This window comes from Mauremys reevesii, linkage group 1 (genome assembly GCF_016161935.1).
Source record: "Mauremys reevesii isolate NIE-2019 linkage group 1, ASM1616193v1, whole genome shotgun sequence".
NCBI classification, from domain to species: domain Eukaryota; kingdom Metazoa; phylum Chordata; order Testudines; family Geoemydidae; genus Mauremys; species Mauremys reevesii.
In genome coordinates, this window is record NC_052623.1 from 343,508,039 (window position 1) to 343,532,262 (window position 24,224).

The 24,224-nt window shown below is 42.9% G+C and overlaps 1 protein-coding gene across 1 annotated transcript in view; it reads left to right on the forward strand.

Moving 5' to 3' along the window:
- The window catches only part of GRM3 (glutamate metabotropic receptor 3), a 150,392-nt gene that overhangs the window by 74,730 nt on the left and 51,438 nt on the right, over positions 1–24,224 (forward strand). Inside the window, exon 2 of the mRNA XM_039520416.1 lies at positions 13,303–13,906. Within this exon, the coding sequence (XP_039376350.1) occupies positions 13,409–13,906 (498 nt within the window). The 5' untranslated portion in view covers positions 13,303–13,408. The remainder of the gene's footprint in view (positions 1–13,302; positions 13,907–24,224) is intronic.

A 24,224-nucleotide genomic window follows, 5' to 3' on the forward strand; every position in this document is an offset into this window, starting at 1 on the left:
TGCTTGTTTTGCAGTCGATTCTGTATTAGTGTGTAGATGGGTCAGGACTCACCCCTGTGGCGCGTCTTGCTGGTCACTCCGGGAATTAGCTCTGTCCAGCGCTGGAGCGCCCTCTGCAGGCCGGTGATCCACCTGTCTTCAGGCCCCCATGTCCCTCCCTGGACCCGGTGCCCTCTTACATGAGGGTGCTGCCCCTGGCAGTAACCCCTTTCTCTCTGGGTCTCCCCTCCTTGGGGAACCCCACCCTCTATCCCCACCTTGCCTCAGCATTGGCTACTGCCAGTCATTGTCTAGCCCCACACTCTGGGGCAGACTGCAGTATCAGCCTACTCATCACAGGCAAAGGGGTTTGGACCTGCTGCCTTAGCCTACCCCTGGGCTGCCCTCTGCAACCCCTAGTACCTGTTGGCCCACTGCTAGGCCGCAGCCTGGGGCTTTCCAGGCTGGAGCTCCCCAGCTCCTCAACCTTTCCCCAGCCCTGCTTCACCCTAGGTACCTTGCCTATAGTCTCTGCAGCCAGGCCCTTCTCTTTCTCAAGGCAGAGAGAGACTCCCTGCCCTTCTGGCTTCCCTGGCCTTTTATAGGGGCCAGCTGTGGCCTGATTGGGGTGTGGCCCAGCTGCAGCCATTTCCCCAATCAGCCCAGCTTTTAGAGCCGCAGCTCTCAAGCCCTGCCAGGCCGCTTTTAAACCCCTCACAGCAGGAACAGGGTCATTGTTCCTGCTACATAGTGCTATTGCCTGCTTCTCAGAACAAGTTAAAAAAAATGTCAAGATAGGTACAGAAGATAGAGGAGCTTGTTTTTAAATCAACCTTCCAAGGTACTTTTTTCTTTTTTCAATCAAAAAGATAATTCACGCCTTCTTCAGCTGAATGGGGAGGATAAAAACAAAGGGCCAGATCTCCAGCTAGTGTAAATCAGTATAACTCCATTCGTTTCAAAAGCGCGAAAGCGATTTACGCCAGCCGAGGATCCGGCCCAGTAATATGCTCTGTCATCTGCACAGTAACAACTAGTCCCAGTTTATAGGTGAGGGTAGCTTCTGTTTCCAGGAAAATTCTGTGCCATTAATGATTATAACATAAAAGCAGTAAGCACAATTCACAATTAATTATGTTTTACTAATGTTTTTCTAATACACGCCGTAGCCCAGCAATCATGATGCTGTTCAAGAGAGCTGTTCTGAAATCAGCTAATAGCAGAATGTAATTTGCAGCAGCTTCTGCTCACTTACAAAACACTTGCTCTGTTAATTGTGATTTCACACTCCACTGAAGGCTGGAGCCTTGAGGTAACATTCATGTGATGGAACAATTTCCAGTCTGTGGTTTGGTGTGGGAGCATTTATTATTTATTATTATTTTAGGAAAGGCTATGGTAGTTAATTTCAATTTTTTTAAATATTAACAATAAACCTAGCAGAGACAGGCCTCATAATCAGTTGCCGAACACTTTAATTCCTTCCTTTCCCCACAAACCTGAACAGGAAAAGTATATCTCCTGTCTCTGGTCTCTTTCACTCACTCACCATTGTTACCAAGACAATTATTAGTATTAGTATATGAGTTACAACAGTCATGATCAGGTCTAGGTCTGCACAATCACAGAAACCATCCCTGCTCTGAATCTACACAGCTAAAGGGAGCAATACTATGCCTATTTTACAGCTGGGGAACTGAGATACAGAGAAAATTAAGCTTTAGAGAATATTTAAAGGCAAATGTCATTACAGCTGCTGACTGCACAGGAGCAGTCTAGGAAAGGGACTTCCTGTATCCCTCCTATATGCACAGAGACAGCCATAATTTGGGCCTCTTGCTGTCACACCAGGGAGCTGTCTTGGCAGAGCAGTGGTGAAAGTGAAACTGGCAGATTCAAATGTCGCTATCTGGCAGAAGCCAAGGCTCTGCCTGCAGAGCAGCTGGGCTGGAGGGTGAACAGAAGTTCACAGCAAGAATGGGGCTCAAGAAGACCTCTGCAAATGCTCCAAAGAGCTGCCAAGTGATCACGAGCAAAGGAGTGGGATGGGGTTTACTAGGAAAAGACAGGAAGACACTTCAGAAAAGTTAAAAGGAAAATGCTAAACACTTGTCCAATGAATCAAGTCTTTGGTCCTGCAGACAGAGAGAGAAGTGAAGGGGGGACATCTGGTATCTGTATCTGGTGACTGTCCCTTACACCTCTTCTCTCTTCTTTGCCAGAGATTTCATCTCAGACCGGAGCACAGAGACATCCCCAACAGCACTGAGGGACAAATCGCTTTCTAGTGTTGGGCAGGGTACACACCCCTATATTTATACTGGGAGCACTCACTGGCCTTTGGCCCCATTGACCATGCAGTGCTGATGACATACATACAACAGCTAGCAGAAATAAATGTGGTAGCACTGCGTGGCATCCACAGGTTAAAGAAGGTTATGACGGGCACCTGCTTCTCCTCATCTAATGGAGCCCCAGAGGTCCTCAGTATTCTCCTCCTTTCTCCTCACTGATTTTATGAGAGTATTTAAAGTGCTACCAAAATGCAGGCAGCACTTGTCTGTACGTTGTTTTCTCCACTGGTGCAGTCTCAGCTGTCATCAATGCCTGGAAGAAATAAGCAGATGAGTGAAGAGCAGCAAGCCCCAACTCAATCCAGGAAGGACAGAAGGGATGATGGTGGGAAGGCAGTAACTCTTTGAGGGACTTGCAAAGACTCTAACTTCACTTCACATCAAGGTCGTCACACCACAAGATATCCAGATGGCGCAAAGCCTCAGACTCAGGCTGGGCTCCCCGTTACCCAAAACACTCCGATTGCTACAGTACTGAAGAACACTATCTTCCATCTTCAGCTGGCCAGAAGACTGGACATGCCCCTTGCATTGGAGCAGACGGCCATTGGTGAGCCACATACTATTGCAGCGCACTCTGCTGAGGCCCAACGTAACCACCACCAAGGCTCAGCTGGTGCTGAATGCAGCACCCTGCTTCACAGAGCAACACAGGCCAATGCTTCCACATTGCATCAATGTTGTATAAACTCCACTGGCTCCCCTTTATTGATCGGAGTCCTAACATACAGGACCCCTTCATGTCTGGGACCTGGCTAACTCCAACAGTGTCCTATCAAGGGCTTCTATGTCTCCCTCTCTTTATGCAAAACCACTTAGGCTCTTTTTTATATACATATCAACAAGATCATTATAGGGTATAGTCTCTGAGGCAAGGACTGAATTTTCATTATACGTCTGCATCATACCTAACACAGAAGGGCCCCAATCCCTGATCTGGGCCTCAGCATTACCACAGGGCTAATACTTATAGACTTTATTCTGAAATAACAATTTGTTCTCTCTAAACATATAAGGTAACAGTTATAAATGCAATAACATATTTCAAGATGGGCATCTGTACAGGGAAAACTCACACTTGAGTCCACCTTCTTTGGCATAATACTGCCTGTCTTGTGTGTTATTCCGTATTTTGAAGCCTTTCATAAACTTCCTGAGAGTTTTGACTGTAACGTCTGCTCTTCTATGATATGCCAACCATGTGATGAACTTGTGTAATTTTACTTGAGGCTTCAAATTTCAAAGGATGAAAAATTACTAATAATTAGATCCTAGGAGAAAAGTGATGTTGCAAATGGGCAGAAATTGCTTCAGATCGACGCTGAAATCCATTTCTACATACTTGGAAGGCTACCACTCAACAAAGAGTTTACATAAAGCTTTTAATTTATGGTGGGGAAAAAGCACATTTTAGGTATTCCACATTTTAATCATGTCTTTTTTGCAATATATCAGTTGTCAATCAAGTACAAGAAGGCACTGATTTAGTGTTAAATTTCCACGGATCTTTTTTCCCATTTATAGTATATTATCAATAATAATAGCAATACCAACTTCTATTCATCAGTAGATGTCAATATGCTTTAGTAAAGAGGGTAAACTGAGAGGCACGGAGAGGCAAAGTGACTTACCCAAGTTTATCCAGCAGATCAGTGGTAGAGCCAGAACTAGAAAGCTTGCATCTCCTGAGTCCCAGACTAATGCTCAATCTACAAGCCCATAGTGCATCCCCAAACTAACCAACTTTCTCCTGGAGAACTACCTGCCAGAGAGGAAAACTCCTAGTGTACCAGAGCCTCAGCTGGTGTAAATTGATGTAGCTCCTTGGAAGTCCAAATTATGCTGCCCTAATAAATCATTGCCATGGCACAAAGAAAATAAAGCATGTTGAGCTGCATCCTCAGCTGTGTAAATGACAATGGTTTGATTCTATAAAAAGGAATCTATAAAATCTTGAATCTATAAAAAGGGAAATAAGGACAATCCAGGGAATTACAGACCAGTCAGCTTAACTTCTGTTCCCCTGAAAGATAATGGAGCACATAATTACGCAATAAGTTTGCAAACATCTAGAAGATAAGAAGGTGATAAGTAACAGTCAGCATGGATTTGTCAAGAACAAATCATCTCAAACCAACCTGACAGCTTTCTTTGACAGGGTAACAGGCCTTGTGGATGGGGGGAAGGGGTAAACGTGATATATCTTGAGTTAGTAAAGCTTTTGATACTGTCTCTCATGACCTGCTCATAAACAAACTAGGGAAATTCAACCTAGATGGAGCACCTACTGGGCCGGATCCTCGGCTGGCGTAAATCGCTTTCGCGCTTTTGAAACGAATGGAGTTATACTGATTTACACTAGATGGAGCTACTATAAGGTGAGTGCATAACTGGTTGGAAAACTGTTTCCAGAGAGTAGTTATCAGTGGTTCACAGTCATGCTGGAAGGGCATAACGAGTGGGGTCCTGCAGGGATCAGTTCTGGGTCCAGCTCTGTTCAATATCTTCATCAATGATTTAGATAATGGCATACAGAGTACACATAAAGTTTGTGGATGATACCAAGCTGGAAGGGGTTGCAAGCGCTTTGGAAGATACAATTAAAATTCAAAATGATCTAGACAAACTGGAGGAATGGTCTGAAGTAAATAGGATGAAATTCAATAAGGACAAATGCAAAATACTCCACTTAGGAAGGAACAATCAGTTGCACACAAACAAAATGGGAAAGGACTGCCTAGGAAGGAAGAAGACCAACAAAAATGATTAAAGAGCTAGAAAACATGACCCATGAGAGAAGATTGAAAAAACTGGGGGTTTTTAGTCTGGAAAAGAGAAGTCTGAGAGGGGACATGATGACAGTTTTCAGGTATATAAAAGGTTGTTACAAGGAGGAGGAAGAAAAATCGTTTTTCTTAACCTCTGAGGATAGGACAAGAAGCAATGGGCTTAAATTGCAGCAAAGGAGGTTTAGGTTGGACATTAGGAAAAACTTCCTAACTGTCAGGGTGGTTAAGCACTGGAATAAATTGCCTAGGGAGGTTGTGGAATCTCCATCATTGGGGATTTTTAAGAGTAGGTTGGACAAACGCCTGTCAAGAATGGTCTAGATAATAGTCCTGCCATGAGTGCAGGGGACTGGACTAGATGACCTCTCGAGGTCCATTCCAGTTCTATGATTCTATGATTCTATGTTCTGCCTCCCTAAACTGCCCTTAAAGTTGTAACTGGATATAGTAGCCCTTCAGTGCTTAATTTGTACTAGTGTTTGCCAAGGCTGAGCCCCGGCACCTGTAGGCTTGCTGTGTCCATTATGAAAGTAAAAAAATTGCTTGAGCCCTGGTACCTAATTGCTTGTGCCCCAGCACCTCTTTCACTCCAAATGAAGTAGGGTAATCCTTACTTCCTAATGAACGATGTGTGGTACTTCTGCTCCTCCTCCTCATCTGCTGCCACCTTATCAAACCTCAAAGGTGGCTGAATTCTGGAGATATTGCAGGGTGGCAAAAGAAAAGAAAAAAGAAAAAGTGAAGGAAATCAACTAAACTGTGGACATCACGATTCCATTGCATTTTCTGGATAAACAAGAGAAAAGAGGAGAGGAGGAAATGGGGAAAAATGAAATTTCAAAATGTTTAGCAAAAAAAAAAATCCCTTTCCAAATTAAAAGAACTTCAAAATGTGGAAAGTTTTCATGGAAATGTCTTTTCCTTTTTTCCTCAACCAGCTCTAGTTTCTAATACACACAAATTGGTACCAATCCAACAAACCACCCAGGGTGATTTAAGATCAGATTTTCAAAAGAGCACAGGCCCAGGTTTCCAAGAGCTCAACAGCTGTAACTGGAATCAGATTTTCAGCAGAGGCCAGCAAGCCTTTGAAAATCTGCCCCCAGTTGTGAGTGCAGTACTCTTTTGGAAATCTGGTACTAAAAGAATGGAACTTGTGCTCCTAAATTCCTAAGGGGTTGTCTACATGGGGACACTCAGGAAAGTCAATTGAAATTAATTTTTGAAGTGAATTAGGGCTTGTCTACACTTGAAACGCTACAGCAGTGCAGCTGAAGCACTGTACCACTTCAGTGTAGACATGCCATCTCCTGAGAGGCAGTAGCTCTGTCAACCTAACATTGTCTACACCAAGGGTTAGGTCATCTTAGCTATGTCACTTAGGGATGTGGACTATTCACACCCGAGTGAGGTAGCTTTAGTTCAACTGTGTTAAACTTCTGTGTGGATGCGTTTATTCAGAATTAAAGTGGATGTGATTCGATTTAGCTCAATTCACTTCCAAAGTGAATTAAGCTAAATTAAGTCCATTTTAATTCTGAATAAAACTGTCCAATGGGTTTAATGCAGTTTACCTAATCCACTATAAATTCACACCTTTAGTTAATTCAGAATAACTTTCCTGAATATCCCTGTGTAAACACGCCCATAGATGCTTATGAAAATTGCACACTTAAGAACATGCTTAACTTTAAGCATGAGTAGTTGCATTAAAATCAATGGGACTATTCACATGTTTATGTGCTTTGCTGGATTTTGGCAATAGACTTATTTTAATAACTGTATAATTTACCCCTCATGAGTCCCCAAGGACATCAAAGGCACCAATCCTCAATGAGGCAAACAGAACTCAAACACAATTTTTAGCTCGACTGACTTTGAGATACTGGATAACTGGCCAAATAAGTTAGCAAAATTTTCTACAAGTGAAAACACCTTCTATTTTGACTCCCCATATCTCACGTATGCTTTATACAATTTACTTCTGTCTTTCCAGAAAAATTCGAAGGCATATGCTTCAGTATGTGAAATTTCTGGCAGTTTGGTTTAGTTTCAGCTAAGTTATGTGTCAAACTCTAATGTTTCATGGAAAGTTAGCTTCAGCCATAACTATGGAGAAAATGCAATTTTGTTTCCTTTACCTTGTCATCTATCGGCAATTTTCCCTTTTCTATTCCATCCAGGTCTGAGCTATCAGATTTCAGGCAGCCACTATCAGTATATGAGTAATTTGTGTACCTGGCATATATCTGTCACTCTAATGCTTGTGTCTCTGTGAAAAGACTTTGACAAAAGGTGACTGGATCTCTAATTATAACCAGTCAGGAGACTCAGGCTTGTCCATCACTCACTTCCAGTGAAGTGAGGTACCTTATCCTGCAGCATAGCTTTCATCAAGCATTAAGGTCAAGTTCTGGCAGAGCCAACACAAATGAGCCGAGGGTCTTGGATTAGCAGTGCTAGCGTGTTGGTAGTCCATCGTTTGCAAGAAGGGTATAGTGTAGCATTTAACCATGTCAGCTCTTGTGAGTCGGTCTTTAGACACATCAAATTTCAAGGAAAAAATTGAATTTTGTTTAGAAATGTACTTCAGGAGAAAAAGGCACCTATCTTATGGTTTGTCTACACGGCAACTTAGTGCATGGCAAACGCAGGGTGAGAATTAAGGAATACACCAGACTGCACTTGGATTTCACTGCACTGTAGCAGCAGCAAGCTGGTGCATTATAGGTGCACACCCTGGCTTGCTGCACAGTAATTTGCCTAGCAGACCATCCCTTAGTTACCTTTGCCAGTAATTAATAATACCATCAAAGTCAGCAGCTGCTCTTCACCCGTGTGCCAAAAAGTAACCAAGCACAGTAAAATCAAACCCAAGCGCTAACCTTCTCCACTGCAGACATCAGCTTTTGTTGTTCCAAAAGTGTCGGTAAAAAGATGAGCCGTGCAGAATGCCATGAAGATCAACAAATTCAGGCTACTTCTGATCTGGGGAGGTTCCAAAGTGGAGGTACTCTCATAGATTAATGGTATTGGAGACAGTTGATAGAATTAACAACCACAGCATGGGCACTTGACTTTCATCCATTGCCAGGAGGAGATCACCTGCTAATGCCGCTAGTGCGGTTACAGTCCAGTACCCAGGTGTGTAGCCAGATTGACAAGACTCAAGGAGACCCGAGGCACCTAGGTGCTCAGAACCTTCGCTAGAATCTTAACCAAAAACAGAAGATTTGAAACTACATAATTGTTAGACAGATTGTCATTGCCAAGTGGTGGTATTGTTATGCTGGAGGCAATCACAGACCGCACTGAAGCTAATGGCTATGCTGGCTACCATTCATTCAGGCTAAACGGAATAAGCAATTAAGCTCCTTTGTTGAGTATATATATAGCTGAAATAACTGAAACCACCGCCCAAGGTGCTGAGCCACGTGGAAAGACCTGAGCAAGAACTAACTCAGGAAGAATAAGAATTTCCTTGGGACTGATTGAAAACACAGGGGCTGGGCATTGATTGGGAGCCTATATCTATTTTGTCTGGTTTCTCATTTCAGTATTTGGATTGAGTCTGTTCTAATAGAGGGGCCAAGTTAATTTTCATCATTAATCTATCTTTCTAAAAAAAGGCCTTACTGCAAGAGATGCACCAAAAATGCCCCAGAAAAACTAGAAGCTGATGAGTAGTCTCGTATTGGAGACAGCACCTAGTTAGTAGCTGGGACACTAGACTGGGAGTTGGGAGATCATGATTCTCTTCCTGGCTCTGCCACTGACTTGCTTTGTGACCTCGGACAAATCCCTTATTTTCTCTTTGCCTATGTTTCTCCTCACTTTGTCTATTTAGATTGTAATCTCTTTGGGATAGAGACTGTTTCTAATTACATGTTTGATAATGCCTGTCATAATGGGCCCTGACCTCACTTGGGTAGTTAAATGCTATCACAGTATAAATGTTTGATGGATAGCCACTCCCATTTGAAACGATATTCAAATGCACCATCTCAAAAAAGTGTTTTAATGTCAGCCAGCATGGATTTGGGCAGAATGATGATATCACTTCTGGAAGCATGTGGCACAATTCAGCTCAGAGTTAGTGGGTGCTATTCCAACTGCAGGGAAGGGAAAGAATATGACCCACGTTCTTTTACATGTAACGCTACCAGGACTGACTTATGTATATTGCAGAGCTAACATACCCCAAACCAAGCCAGCACATCAGAGGTGTCTGTCAATGGAGATGTGCAAGAGGAAAATTAAAATCCTATCTCATCTTTGCTAACAGCTTCAATCCAACTTTTCTTCTTCACAGCCAGCACTCTGGGCAGGACTCCCCACCTGAACATCTAGCCACCTGAATCTACATTGCTGCTTAAGGCTTGTTCTTTTACTAATCACATAGCCAACGGGAAAACATTTGCTCCTGTGAGCATCCCCCTTTTGACAGTCCTAGAGGGAACATTTTTTGACAAGCTGCCCCTCCCCTTCCCAGACTGATATGCCTGCCGCACCTGTTCTTGAGGGCAGTGCGGTGACACAAAAAGAAGCCAAAGCCACACCGGGCTCCAGGAGCAATGAGGAGGCAGAGGTTTGGAAGCGAGGTTGGCCAGTTTGCAGGATCAGAGAAGAGCTGTGCCTGCAAAAGGAAGCCAATTTTTCTTTAACTGAAGATTATGTTCCTGGTTAATATTGAAAAGCTAAGAGACTGAACAACTGAGAGACAGTGATCATGTTTTCCTGGGAACCAGGAATCTGCCCCTGTGTTCCTGTCCGTTTTACAAAATACTGAATTTTGCCCTGGTTTTGGGCTCCGATGCAGCTTGGAGACCTGAGTAAGCCACTGGCCTGCTGAGTGGGGCTAGCTAGCCTGTGTGCATCAGGAACCTTAGTGTGTCACGTGTTGTCAACCTTCTGTCCCCTCACAGACCTCCCCGGGAGCACCCCCATCCTTCTCTCAACAGAAATCCTTTGGACCAGGGCTGCTCAACATGTAGAGTGCCAGAGAAGTGAGGTGGCTTGACTGAGGAATGGGCTTACCCCATCTCTCTCCCTTCCACACCCACTCCCTGATGCCCATGGAAAATGCCAACCCTTGCCCATGCCATATTTCTCACTTGAAAAAGCTGGTAGCCAAAGAAATGAACATGAATGGCTGGAATAAAGCTGACTCACTTTGCAGGATTGCTCATTCCAGATGAAATTGATCCCAAGACAGAAGGCCTGCCCATGTCCCTATATACACAGCATTGACTCATAGGGTCTTGTGTAGGTTGTCTATGGGATTTAGAATACAGGGTTGTCTCTAACTAGACATTTCTGAGGGGAAGTTACTTGTTCCTGACAGCCCTGGAGTGCTGTTGTGACAAACTACTTTTGATATCACCCCATAAAAACCTCAAGCAAAAGGAGAAGGCAGGTATGGGAAGGAAGGGTGGCTGGCTGGCTGCCTGGCTATGGGACTGGCAGAGAGCTCAAAAGATCTGGGTTGGAGTCTGAGCTGTCCCACAGTAATCTTGGATGAGTCATTCATTATTATTGGTATATTGCACTGGGCTCTGTACAAACACAGGACACAAGATAGTCCCCACCCCAAAGAACTTGAAAGTGAAGTATAAGACAAGAGACAACAAATGGATACAAACAGATGCAGGAGTACAAGAAAAAAAATTCACCTGCATGATAAGCAGTAGTCTCAGCAGCCTAGCTCAGCTCTCATTTAGTTACCTAAATAAATAGCTAGATTTTCAGAAGTGTTCAGTTTGTTGGGTATGGAACTCTTTTGAAAACTTGCCCATAAGTGTTACTGTGGGAGCTGCAGAGTGCAGCGTTCTTTTGAAAATCTGTTTTTTATGTAGGTGCAAAAATGGGAGCTAAGCGCTTTTCAAATCTAGCCCCCAGCAGGGGTCGTGAGCCATTGAAAACCTCTGTGCCTCAATTTCCCCACCTGTAGAATGGGGATAACAATCTTCATGGGGCTGTTGTGGAGATAAATACATTAAATGTTTGTTGAGGCCTTAGGATACCAGGATGATATAGGCCATACAAACGCACAGAATAGATAATACTTAGGAAATCTCAAAGCACGTTATAGTCCAGAGGACAGTTTACTACCATGAACTATGGAAGCAGATCTGATTGAATGATAAGATGCCAATAATTTATCGGACAATTTTGTCCAATAAATTATTTGCAAACAAATATTTTTCATTATCTGAAGCACTCTGAAAATGGTTGAATAATATCTGGCAAATAATTTGTTTGACTGAATTTGATGTTGAATTATTTCTGAATATATTTATTTTGTTATTCCTACCAGCTTTCCCCAGAGTGGATGTTAACCTGAGAGGTTCTGTTCCTGCATTGGTTAAAAAAACCACATGGCTGATTGCCTATGGTGAAGGGTGAAACTGTTTGTTTGCAGCTGACATATCGCTTATCTGAGAATGGAGAACTCTGCTGAAATGGGCTGCGGTTCAGGCTATATACACATCAATATGGCTATAAAGTATGTTTGACTGTGTAGCTGGCTTGCTACCGACTTATGATATAAAGATGCTCGAGTAAATATAAATAAAATTCTGCCCTTTGCCAGAATCTGATAGAGCAATATAGAAACTCCCCCAGGATAAACAGCTGCATCGGAATAAGAGTGTTCATCCATCTTTCAGTGTTAAATTTTAATTGTCTCTTCTTTAAATTTCTTAGCACTCTGTTTTAAATAATGCTAAGTGTTTCTAAATTATACATAGCCCTGCAAGCCTAATCATAATAAATTTTGCTTTAAGGAAAAGGTAAGTACAGTAATGAAATATTAAAGTGCTCTACTTAAATATTACCATAGTTGATTTTTAAGGACTTGGAGTTCAAGGTGGCCACATTAATTCATGCTGTAAAGAGACACTATCAAGGAGTTTACAGGCAAATACATATAGTCATGAGACTGTTATAGCATAACATGGTCAGATCTAAAGGTTTGATCCTGCTCCCCTTGCAATCAATAGCAAAATATCCATTGACTTCAATGGGAGTAGAATCAGCCCAAATATATACATGCTTGGATGTCTGTTTTCCCCTGACCCATGCACTGAACTATGATTAATATTAAAGTGAGTAAGTTTAGCCCTAGGCATTTTTCTGCCTTGGGAAAACTTCAATATGCGTATCCTTTCTGTTCTAGCTCATCTTCTTTGCTTTTACCTTTTCCTTGAGTTATTTGCTGGCAAGGTTTTTAACTTTAAAGACAAATGATCAAGTGTTTAAGGCACTAGACCATGATTCACAAGATCTCGTTCAGTTTCCAGCTCCGCCACAGACTCACTGCATGTCCTTGGGCAAGTTATTTAATCTCCCTGAGCCTCAGTTCCCCCCCGCCCATCTTTAAAATTGGGTTGATAATATTTCCTTTCTCTCAACCTTTGTTTATCTTGCCCAGCCCAGGAAGGGGATCCAGAGCTTCCCTCCCAGAATGTCTCTCTCCCTCAAGCCAGGCAGAAGGTGGTAGGGGTGTACCTCTCCTATCCCATGGAGGCTGGGGCAGCTGGAGTTCAGCCTGGCACTTAGGAAGAGAAGGTCCTGTGCTGAGCAGAGCAACTAACTACCCAGTACCTGCAGGCCCAGGTGGTAGCAATGGGAGGGGCAAGTGGGATCTAGTGGGTAGAGATAGCTTTAACTAGGAAGGGAAGATAAAACCTAGGGGAGGTTGACAAGTGCAGTGATACACAGAGGGAGCTGCAGCCTAGATGGAGGGTGGAAGGAAACATAAGGGCACTACGACTCTCAGAGTAGGGGAGACAGCAGAAGAGCATTTAGACATGAGCGTAAGAGAGAGCTAGATATGGGGGGAATCTGCTCTATTTATTCTTCATCTCCTGTCCTAACTTGTTGCTTAACAGCACTCAGCAACATTACACATTTGGCTCGTTTCACCCCAGAGTTGGTTGTGTTTCTGTGGAACTTTGTGCGTAGTTGCTGTGTAAAATTTGTTCAGCTTGTGAAGCAATTATGGACCCTTTGGGATGAAAGGCACAATGCGCATGTAAGCCGATCTTATTTCTCATCGCCAGAGCTTTCTATTTTCCCAACCCATGTCCTTTTAACACTGCTCTGAATGTTTTATTGATGAAAAGAACATAATAACTGATGTCTCCTTTTGCCTTTTCTAATTCCTTTTGTCTGTTTAGGGGCTTGATGGAAAGTCTTGGTGGCTTGTTCTTCCCTTGCTTGTGGGACAGCACTTCACATTTGGCAATGGGTCAAGAGGACTAAGGGGCATGTCTACTTCTGCCCATGCTTCTTAAAGCTGCCAAAACAGGACCAATGAAGATGTTCACCAGGCTGCAGGTGCTTGCCCTTGCTTTGCTCTCCAAAGCAGTTTTCCTTTCCCTAAGTGACCATAACTTTTTAAGAAAGGAAATTAAGATCGAAGGAGACTTAGTCTTAGGTGGTTTATTCCCAATTAATGAAAAAGGCACCGGGACGGAAGAATGTGGGAGAATCAATGAAGACCGAGGCATCCAGCGCTTGGAGGCTATGTTGTTTGCCATTGATGAAATCAACAGAGACAATTACTTGCTCCCAGGAATTAAGCTTGGAGTTCATATTTTGGACACATGTTCAAGGGATACATATGCTTTAGAACAGTCTCTGGAGTTTGTCAGGGCATCTTTGACGAAAGTGGATGAAGCGGAGTATATGTGCCCCGATGGATCTTACGCCATTCAAGAAAACATTCCATTACTCATTGCAGGTGTCATAGGTGGTTCTTATAGCAGTGTCTCCATACAGGTAAGACATTTCAAAACTTACACCCTTCAGAGAGAACTATTCATCTTGAGCTTCCCTGAAAGAAAAACCTACTAAATATGGTACAGGTCATGGGTCACATTTGTTCCTAGAACCAATGAATTTACACCAAGGATGAATCTAAACCAAAGTGATTTTTTAAAAAATCTGCTATAGCTTAAATATGGGTAGGCTGGGCATTTCCTTTAGCGATGGTAGAACCTGTGGGGATTTGTGATTTTGAAAAAATTAGATAATATACTGTAAGCTTTGACTTTACCGGAACTTTTTTGAATATCATGATTTTTTTTAAATTTCAATTCATACCACTTAAGCCAACAGAAGTTTTTCCACTGTCTTCAATGCTCATTGGATGAGATCTTATATCTAGAAGCCACAATTTTAATGAGTTCTAAATTTTCTGTCCCTTCCTTATTTATGTGTGTTGTTCATGACAAGAATGTGTTCAAATCTCTGCTGTGTATGAATGGAGAAGGTGTCTGAAGAGGTGCCTATAAGGCTAAGCTATAAGAAGTCTGACTACAGTTGATTAGGTTTTAGCTGAATTAGAGAAGAAACCTTGACCTTTTGTTTTGTACATCAGGTGAATGCAAAGAACAAATCTTTTCCTCCATTTTTTTACAGAGATTCTGCCTGTTCCTCTACCTATCTAGCATGTCTACAGCACCTTTGCCATAGGATCAGGGTGCTGAGACTTCCAAGCATCTTCTAAAATGTTCATCTCTTGCCTTGGAATGCAATACCCATCACTATAAAAATCCTCTTGCATCTTTGGCGGAGGCTGATCTATTTTCAGTTCTTTTCTGCTGAACCAAAATATACCCTCCTTATTCACAAATGAGCACTGTCTTACTCCTCGAACAGTCCCATCTAAACAGATGGGACAACTTGCCAGTAAGGTGCTGCACACTGTATTATATCAGTATCAAACAGGACAAAATCCTGCCCCGTGCTACTAGCAGAGAAAGAAGTCATAGGGAGCTTCATCTGTCCCTTGCAGAAACAGACAGGATTTCAGCTAGTGCTAACTTCAACTAGCACAAAACTAAGGGACTGACTGTCACCCTAGACAGCACACCAAGGCTCCACTGGCTTGAGAGGACAGCCAGGTCCCTATGTTCATATCATAGAGTTTAGAATGGCCACTAAGTGAGAATACAGCCTCCTCTTTATGGCGCAGACTGTGGCCTGTTTGGCATGCACATGCAGGGGAGTTATGGGGTGAAGAGCAGCCTCTGGCAAGCTGCTATCCTCTCCCACATAAAGTGTGGGTTGAGCTTTGACTCTGCCCCACAATGTACCAGACAGCCATGCCAGGGGGGTGTATTCTGTGCCACATAAAGGGTTGGTGCGGGGCATGTTCCTCCCCACCAGAGCAAGGGAGAAATCAGGAAGCAGATTGTGACCCCTGAGTCCTGAATCGCACTGTTGGTGGCTCTGCCCAATACACAGGCCTCCACAGTTTAGCCCTAAAGGAACAGTAAACACAGCCTTATGTGCATCTCCTGTCAGCATTCCTGAGACATCTCCTACTGTGTGCTATCTGGAATGCCCTAGGACCTACTGCTCTGCAAGCATAATTCCACCTCTTTGCCCCCAGCCTCTGGCACCTGCAAGGGCAGGATTAGGTCCGATGCCTTCTGAGGCACCTGGGAAAGAGTGTGCATCGCAATGATTATGCTAACAGCGGTGTCAGCCTCCCTTAGCTTTGGTTGTGGATGATGAAACAGCAGTAAGCTTACTAATAATTGATACTCTATCACTTCCATTCACCCAGCAGCACCTCTTGATTCCTGGGATGCTCCCATTGACATCAGTAGAAATGGACAAGCCAAGAGTTCAAGGAGTTTGAGTGCAGACGTCAAGAATTTCAAACATAGTGGCCTAAAGTTAAATACCTGAATCCATATTTAGACATCTCGCTAAGGAGGCCTGACCTTTAGAGGTGCCACTCCCATTGGCTTCTGTGGGAGTTGTGGGTACTCAGTGCCTTTGAAAATCAGGCCATGTTAATGACCGGATGGGCCTGCATGTCAGAGGAACTGAAAATGCAAAGGTCCCATGACTCCAGTTAGAAACGGAGGCATTCAGACTTCAAAAATCAGGCCCACCACGTTTCTAAATATGGATTTAAGTGATTTAAGCACCCACGTTTGACCTCAAAGAATTAAGCAGCTACAGATCCACCCCACAGTTTCTCTAGAAAAGCCACAACAGATTCTGTGCAGAGCCCTTTCAGACAGGAAAACATTTCTGTATTTTGTGTCTTGTGAATTTGCTGTTGTATTTCGGAACCTCCCCTCCTCCCCCCTAGAATTCTGTCTGGACAGTTGTCTGCCCAATCACTTCCCTGTGCTCCCACTGTCAAATTTCTGCTTCTTTCATTATCCTTCCACTCAGGAAAGAGAATTCTTTGGTAAGTCAGCAATAAGCATATGTCCCCCAGAGCCAGTGTACACAACAGGCACTTTTTGCAGAGAGCAGAAACTACAAGAGAATGTGAAATGCTTAATTTCTTGGTCAGCCTTAATTATCATTAATGAAAACTGGGATAATTAGTCTTCAGATGCTGTGTATAAATGAGCAATGAGCCCAATCCACACACAGCCTGATCCTGGAAAGACCCTTACCCAGGAGGTTAATATTTCATTACTCATGTGAGCAATCCCATTGCAGTCTATGGAACTACTTGCATAAGTAAAGACTATTTGCATGATTTAAGGTTTGGGATCGGACCCAGAGTTTCATTCAGATTTGGAGATGGATTCTCCAAAGTTCAGGGCTTTCACATCAGGGCTTGGTTGGTTTCTAGCTCTAGTTTAAATGAGACAGACATCCTGGTTTCAGCTAATCTACAGCAGGATTTTTGGACATACTTTTAATGTAGTGATCATTGAAGAGTCTATGTTAAGTTCCGTTTTAAGTGAGAGGGGGGAAAAGGGAGCCCATTCTCCATATGTGGGCACTTTAATACCATGTCCAAATGCCACGTTTAGACACTCAGGTCAGCACTTACAGGAATTTACACGTGTAAGTGGTGATTCATGTGTCCAGATACTGTATTTGTATATCCAGATTCACATCCACTTTTGAAAACTGGACCGACCTGGTGTCTTTAATGTAGGAATGAGCTCCATTCACCCTACCACCAAGGTTTCTTTCTTAGGAGTATAAAGACATCAATTTAAGTGAACTATATGCTGTGCATTTCCACATCAGACAGTAGATAGTTCCACAATGATATAGAGCTCGATACTGCCAGAAAATGCCTCCACTCTGCAGAGCCATAACATTTCCTGGGATACAACCATGAAAGTTATTTCTGAATTAAGCACTTCCTTAGTGGCAGAACAATGTCAGAGCAGCCTCTCTATGCTGCCTTCACCTCAGGGCGCAGAACTTTTTGCTAGGCCTAGTACAACTGCGACATGTAGCAACCAGGCTTTGGGGATAGGGTCTTCCCTTACTGACTAAATGACTGTTATAATTCTGGGAGGGAAATTCAGAGAGAGACTGTGGTGATAAGGCAGTGTTCTCTCCTTGACTGACAGATCTCTTCAACCATGCAGGTCGGCCAGCAAAAGTGGGAAAAGGGGATGTATGGCCTGAAAACTTATCCCCTTCACAAACAAAAAAATCTTAAGCCATCCAATCTGAGACCATAAAGAATATGCGACCTGTGTAACCAATCAAAACAGCATGAATTACAGATTTTCAATACTTACAAAGAAGGGTCAGTGACAAAAAAAATTGCTTCTTCTATTTTCCCTTCACTAGGAAGCTCAATTGGTTCCTCTGAGGTCTGAACCCAGAAACCAGAGCTTTCATCACCTCCTGGCTGGGTCACTAGCTCATTTTAAAGGTGGCAGTATTGCAGAGACTGCAGCTCAATCAAATCAGTATCTTAGATGTCTGTATACTAATGCGAGAAGTATGGGGAATAAGCAGGAAGAACTCAAAATGCCAGTAAATAAACATAACCATAACATAGTTGGCATCACGGAGACTTGGTGGGATAATACACATGACTGGAATATTGGTATATCTTGCTCAGGAAGGACACACAGGGGAAAAAGGGAGGAGGTGTTGCCTTATATATTAAAAATGTACACACTTGGTCTGAGGTTGAGATAGAAATATGAGACAGACTTGTTGAAATTCTCTGGATAAGGATAAAAGGAGTAAAAAGCAAGGGTGAAGTCATGGTAAGGGTCTATTACAGCCCACCAAACCAGGAAGAAGAGGATGAGGCTTTTTTTAAACAACTAACAAAATCATCCGAAGCGCAGGACTTGGTAGTGATCATGGACTTCAACTGCCCAGCCATCTGTTGGGAAAATAACACAGCAGGGCACAGATTATCCAACCAGTTCTTGGAATGTATTAGAGACAATTTTTTTATATCAGAACGTGGAGAAAGCTACTAAGGGGGGAGGCTGTTCTAGATTTGATTTTGACAAATAGGGAGGAACTGGTTGAGCATTTGAAAGTGGAAGGCAACTTGGGTGAAAGTGATCATGAAATGGTAGAGTTCATGATTCTAAGAAATGGTAGAAGGGAGAACAGCAGAAAAAAGACACTGGATTTCAAGAAGGCAGACTTTAGCGAACACAGGGAGTTGGTAGGTAAAATCCCATGGAAAGCAAGTCTAAGGGGAAAAACAATTGAAGACAGCTGGCAGTTTTTCAAAGAGACATTATTAATGGCACAAGAGCAAACTATCCCACTGCGTAGGAAATATAGGAAGTCTGGCAAGATACCACCCTGGCTTAACAAGGAGATCTTCAAATTAGAAAAGCCAAGGCACAAAATGAGATCAAACTGGCTAGGGACATAAAAGGAAACAAGAAAACATTCTACAAATACATTAGAAGCAAGAGAAGACCAAGGACAGAATAGGCCCATTACTCAATGAGCGGGGAAACACAATAACAGAAACTGTGGAAATGGCAGAGGTACTTAATGACTTCTTTGTTTCAGTTTTCACCAAGAAGGTTGGTGGCAATTGGATGTCTAACATAGTGAATGGCAGTGAAAATGTGGTAGGATCAGAATCTAAAATAGGGAAAGAACAAGTCAAAAATTGCTTAGACAAGTTAGATGTCTTCAAATCACCAGGGCCTGATGAAATGCATCCTAGAATACTCAAGGAGCTGACTGAGGAGATATCTGAGCCATTAGCAATTATCTTTGAAAAGACAGGAGACATTCCAGAAGATTGGAAAAGGGCAAATATACTGCCCATCTACAAAAACAGAAATAAAGAGAACCCAGGGAGTTAAAGACAAGCTTAACTTCTGTTCCCGGAAAGATAATGGAGCAAATAATTAAGCAATCAATTTGCAAACACCTAGAAGATAATAAGGTGATAAATAACAGTCAGCATGGAGTTGTCAAGAACAAATCATGTCAAATTAACCTGATAGCTTTCATTGACAGGGTAACAAGCCTTATAGATGGGGGGGGGGGGGAAGCAGTAGATGTGGTATATCATGACTTTAGTAAGGCTTTTGATACTATCTCGCATCAACGTCTCATAAACAAACTAGGGAAATACAACCTAGATGGAGTTACTATAAATTGGGTGCATAACTGGTTGCAAAATCATTCCCAGAGTGTAGTTATCAGTGGTTCACAGTCATGCTGGAAGGGCATAATGAGTGGTGTCCCGCAGGGATCGGTTCTGGGTCCATTTCTATTCAATATCTCCATCAATGATTTAAATAATGGCATAGAGAGTACACTTATAAAGTTTGTGGACGATACCAAGCTGGGAGGCGTTACAAGTGCTTTGGAGGATAGGATTAAAATTCAAAATGATCTGGACAAACTGGAGAAATGGTCTGAAGTAAATAAAATGAAATTAAATAAGGACAAATGCAAAGTAGGAAGGATCAATCAGTTGCACACATACAAAATGGGAAATTACTGCCTAGGAAGGAGTACCGCGGAAAGGGATCTGGGGGTCATAGTGGATCACAAGCTAAACATGAGTCAGTGTAACACTGTTGCAAAAAAAGCAAACATCATTCTGGGATGTATTAGCAGGAGTGTTGTAACCAAGACACGAGAAGTAATTCTTCCGCTCTACTCTGTGCTGATTAGGCCTCAATTGGGGTATAGTGTCCAGTTCTGGGTGCCACATTTCAGGAAAGATGTGAACAAATTGGAGAAAGTCCAGAGAAGAGCAACAAAAATAATTAAAGGTCTTGAAAACATGACTTCTGAGGGAAGATTGAAAAAAATGGGTTTGTTTAGTCTGGAAAAGAGAAGACTGAGAGGGGACATGATAACAGTTTTCAAGTACATAAAACGTTACAAGGAGGAGGGAGAAAAGTTGTTCTTAAACTCTGAGGACAGGACAAGAAGCAATGGGCTTAAATTGCAGCAGGGTGGTTTAGGTTGGACATTAGTTAAAACTTCTGAGTGGTTAAGCACTGGAATAAATTGCCTAGGGATATTGTGGAATCTTCATCATTGGGGATTTTAAAATAAATGAATAAATAGAGATATACCCATCTCCTAGAACTGGAAGGGACCTTGAAAGGTCATCAAGTGCAGCCCCCTGCCTTTACTAGCAGGACCAAGTACTGATTTTTGCCTCAGATCCCTAAGTGGTCCCCTCAAGGATTGAACTCACAACCCTGGGTTTAGCAGGCCAATGGGCAAAGCACTGAGCTATCCCTCCCCCCAAGAGCAAGTTGGACAAACACCTCTTGGGGTGGTCTAGATAATACTTGGTCCTGCCTTGAGTGCAGGGGACTGGACTAGATGACCTCTCGAGGTCCCTTCCAGTTCTATGATTCACGCAGACTGTGGCAGCCCACATCAGCAATGGGTATGGCTGCTGTGAGCAGTTGGGGCTGGCAGGAAATAAAGATTATTGTTATCCACTGGAAAATAGGCAGGATGTAATTAGAATAGATACACAGATGATAAGTATTACAAAACTGTAATTTAGCCGTGAAAATGAAATTAACAACATAGAGAAAAGCACCAGGAAGCTTTAATGACCACATATGATCTCAGTTCTGTGGATCATCCAACAATCAGTACCTTCAACAGTGTGATACTGGGGACTGTAGCTTTAAGGGCTGAGCTTCCCAGACAGAGAGTTTAGGCAGGACGCTAGGAAGCTATTGTTATTATGCTCAGCCGGTTGAAACTAGACACAAAAAAAAGCAGTGAGGAATCCCTGAATACCACAAACAGCACAGTACCCATAACACCAAGCTACTGCTTTGATACATAGCTATCATGATTATGGGGGCATTAAATATGCATAGATCAGTTTCCCAAACTGTGGCCTACAGACAGCTGACTAGACACACGGTGCTGGCTCTTCCTCCTTGTTTCTAAATTATATTTTTTTAAAGCTAAAAAGGATCGGATTTCAAAGGTGCCTAAGGGAGTTGGACACCCAGCTCCCAGTGGATTTGCCTAACTCCCTTTGGCTCCTTTGCAAATCACAGCCTAAATTATTTCCTGGCAGTGCTTTTCCAGATAAGCATTTGCTGCAGTTGTCACAGGGGAATTATATAATTGTGAATGGGAATGGAGATGGTGCATGCAGTCATGAATGGGAGGCAAGGTGATCTGCAGTGCCATGAATGAGGAGAGGTAGCCAAGAGACAGTCTGTTAAGATTTGACCCGTGCTTTGAATGGGCTTGGAAGGATTCGATTTTTATTGGTAAATGTCAATCAAGGTCAATTTCACCATACAAACACAAACTGAAGGGAAAAATATGTCCATCAATAGTAATCGAAATGTACAGATACACACAGTAAGAAAAATACTGCATGAGAAATTATTAGAGTTTGATTTAAGGCTATTTACTTTGCAGATTGTGACAGATGATGTTGACAGTTTGTGTGTTCATGGTGATCAACCCGTAGCTTTTTGAATCTCAGTGTGTACTGTCATGGAATAACTAGTGGCTGGTCTGCCCCAGTTTCTGACCCTCCTCCATAATTTCCCACAACAGGGAAAATTTAAATCAATTAAAAAAAATTTTAAATGCTTAAAATAAGCATTGCTATTATCTATTGAAATGATAAAAGAATAAAAATCAAATTCTGTCAAACCTGATATGAACAAGGTAGGGCTACGCTGGCACAACTCACACATGCTCCGTGAGACCCACTGGCCCCCTGCAATGGTGCCTGAGCACACACAGAAGTTGATGAGCCTGATACACCCCTGACTAACAGAAGCAATTCTTTTAGCTCATGCAGGAGAGCCTCATGCTTTAAGATCCAGAAGTCCCAGAATCAGTCCCTGCTGCTGACAACTAGAGGAGCATCATGTTCCAGACATGGTGCACATTAGGCATAGGCAGACTGCTGACTCCCCTACTAAATTGCTCACACAAACATCTTCCTTGAAGGGTCTCTTATTGATGTGCTGACAGCTTACAAGAGCTGACACCATCACTGACTGAGGTTAAATGGCTGCAGGCTGCATATGCAAAGACTCACTGTGTTATCACAGGGACAACAAAATTCTGGTTAGAGACAGTTCTGCTCCTCCATTAAATATTTTCTCTCCCTGCATCCTCTTTTTTATTTCATTGGATTAATTACTGGGGATATTTGTATACAAATACATTAACTGGGCCTGATTCATCTCCCAGGTACACCTCTATCTCCATTGAAGACAATTGTGTAAACATGGGACAAATGAGATCAAAATCAGGCTGTTTTTTTCTGAAGGGACCCTTGATTCCTGGTGTACATTTCCTAGGTGATGTCATGATGCAGTTTAAGACATTGCCTATCTAGAGGACTATAATGGTATTAGAGGGCTTATTCCTTCATCTGCTTACTTCCCTGGTCCTTCTCGCATGAACAGAGAGCAACAATACCGAAGTTCAAAGGTGCAAACAATTCGATGTTTATTGGGGTGAACTTCCAGCAAGCATGATTCCAGTTTCCTTCCTCAGTGTTCCCCTTCCCATCTCTGACACCACAGAGCCTTGCCTGTGCCCCTGTTCCCATTCCCCACCACCACCCCTTAGCAAAACATGATTCCAATTCCCCCACCCCCATTCCCTGTTCCCATTCCCCCCCTTACTTCCTGATTGACTGCAGACTATATAGTAAAACTTGAGTTCTGCTTAGCTATACCTTAACCAATCATTTTACCTAAATTTAATTAACCAATCCTGACACATTGTAACCAGGCCCCAGCACGCCAAGCGCATGCTTGGGGTGGCATGCCACGGGGGGCGCTCTGCCGGTCGCCGGGAGGGCGGCAGGCAGGGACGCTTCAGCGGCATGCCTGCAGAGGGTCCGCTGGTCCCGCGGCGGGACCGGAGACCGGCAGAGCGCCCCCTGCGGCATGCCACCGTGCTTGGGGCGGTGAAATGTCTAGAGCCGCCCCTGATTGTAACATAATTATTTAACCAATTATATCCCTTAACTGATTTACACCCAGCAAAATTAATTATTATACAGCAGACAGAAACAATCACAGAACCAGACAGAGATTATACAGACAAACAATAGGGAAGTGTCAGCGGGGTAGCCATGTTAGTCTGGATCTGTAAAAAGCAATAGAGTCCTGTGGCATCTTATAGACTAACAGATATATTCAAGCATAAGCTTTCGTGGATAAATAGGGAAGTGGAGACTACAGTGATAGAACAATACAGAAATAAGGATTTTACATCCCAGCTATTGATAAGTGAATTCTTGCCAGACAGGATGCTATCAAACTGAGCTTTCTTTTACATTTTTTAGGCTCTTCCCTTTTCTGGAGGTGATAGATCGGATCACCTTTCTAACAGCCCCAGACTGCCTTATTTCAATGTGACTAGTTTGGAATGTGAGGATGTGACCGTTTGCTTCCCAGCTTATGGCTGCCTCTGCCGCTTAGCCAAAGACTTAGCCTAAGAACAGGGCCTCAGACTGTCACAGTAAGAAAAGGCCCTTACGCTTTATATCCTAACAAATGGCCACAAGTGAATATGTAGCTAGATGTTTACAGCTTAATTTCTAAGACTTCTGGCAGAAGAAAACGCTAAATAAAGGCATTTTTCTTTGTTTGTGCGGTTGCTTTTTCTTAATTTTTCCCTTTTGGCAGGAATGTTGTTAGATGGCATACATTAATGCAAAACAATAAGCAACTTAAAGAACGTTATAGAGATTTAGTTACAGCTGATTGCTCCTTCATTCCTCTGAGTGGTTCATACGCTGTACATGAGGATGGGTGGGCTGGGACTCCTAAGTAACTTAGTTTCTGTCTCTGTGTTTGATACTGAAGTTATAACTCAATGGTTAAATTGGAACAGCAACACT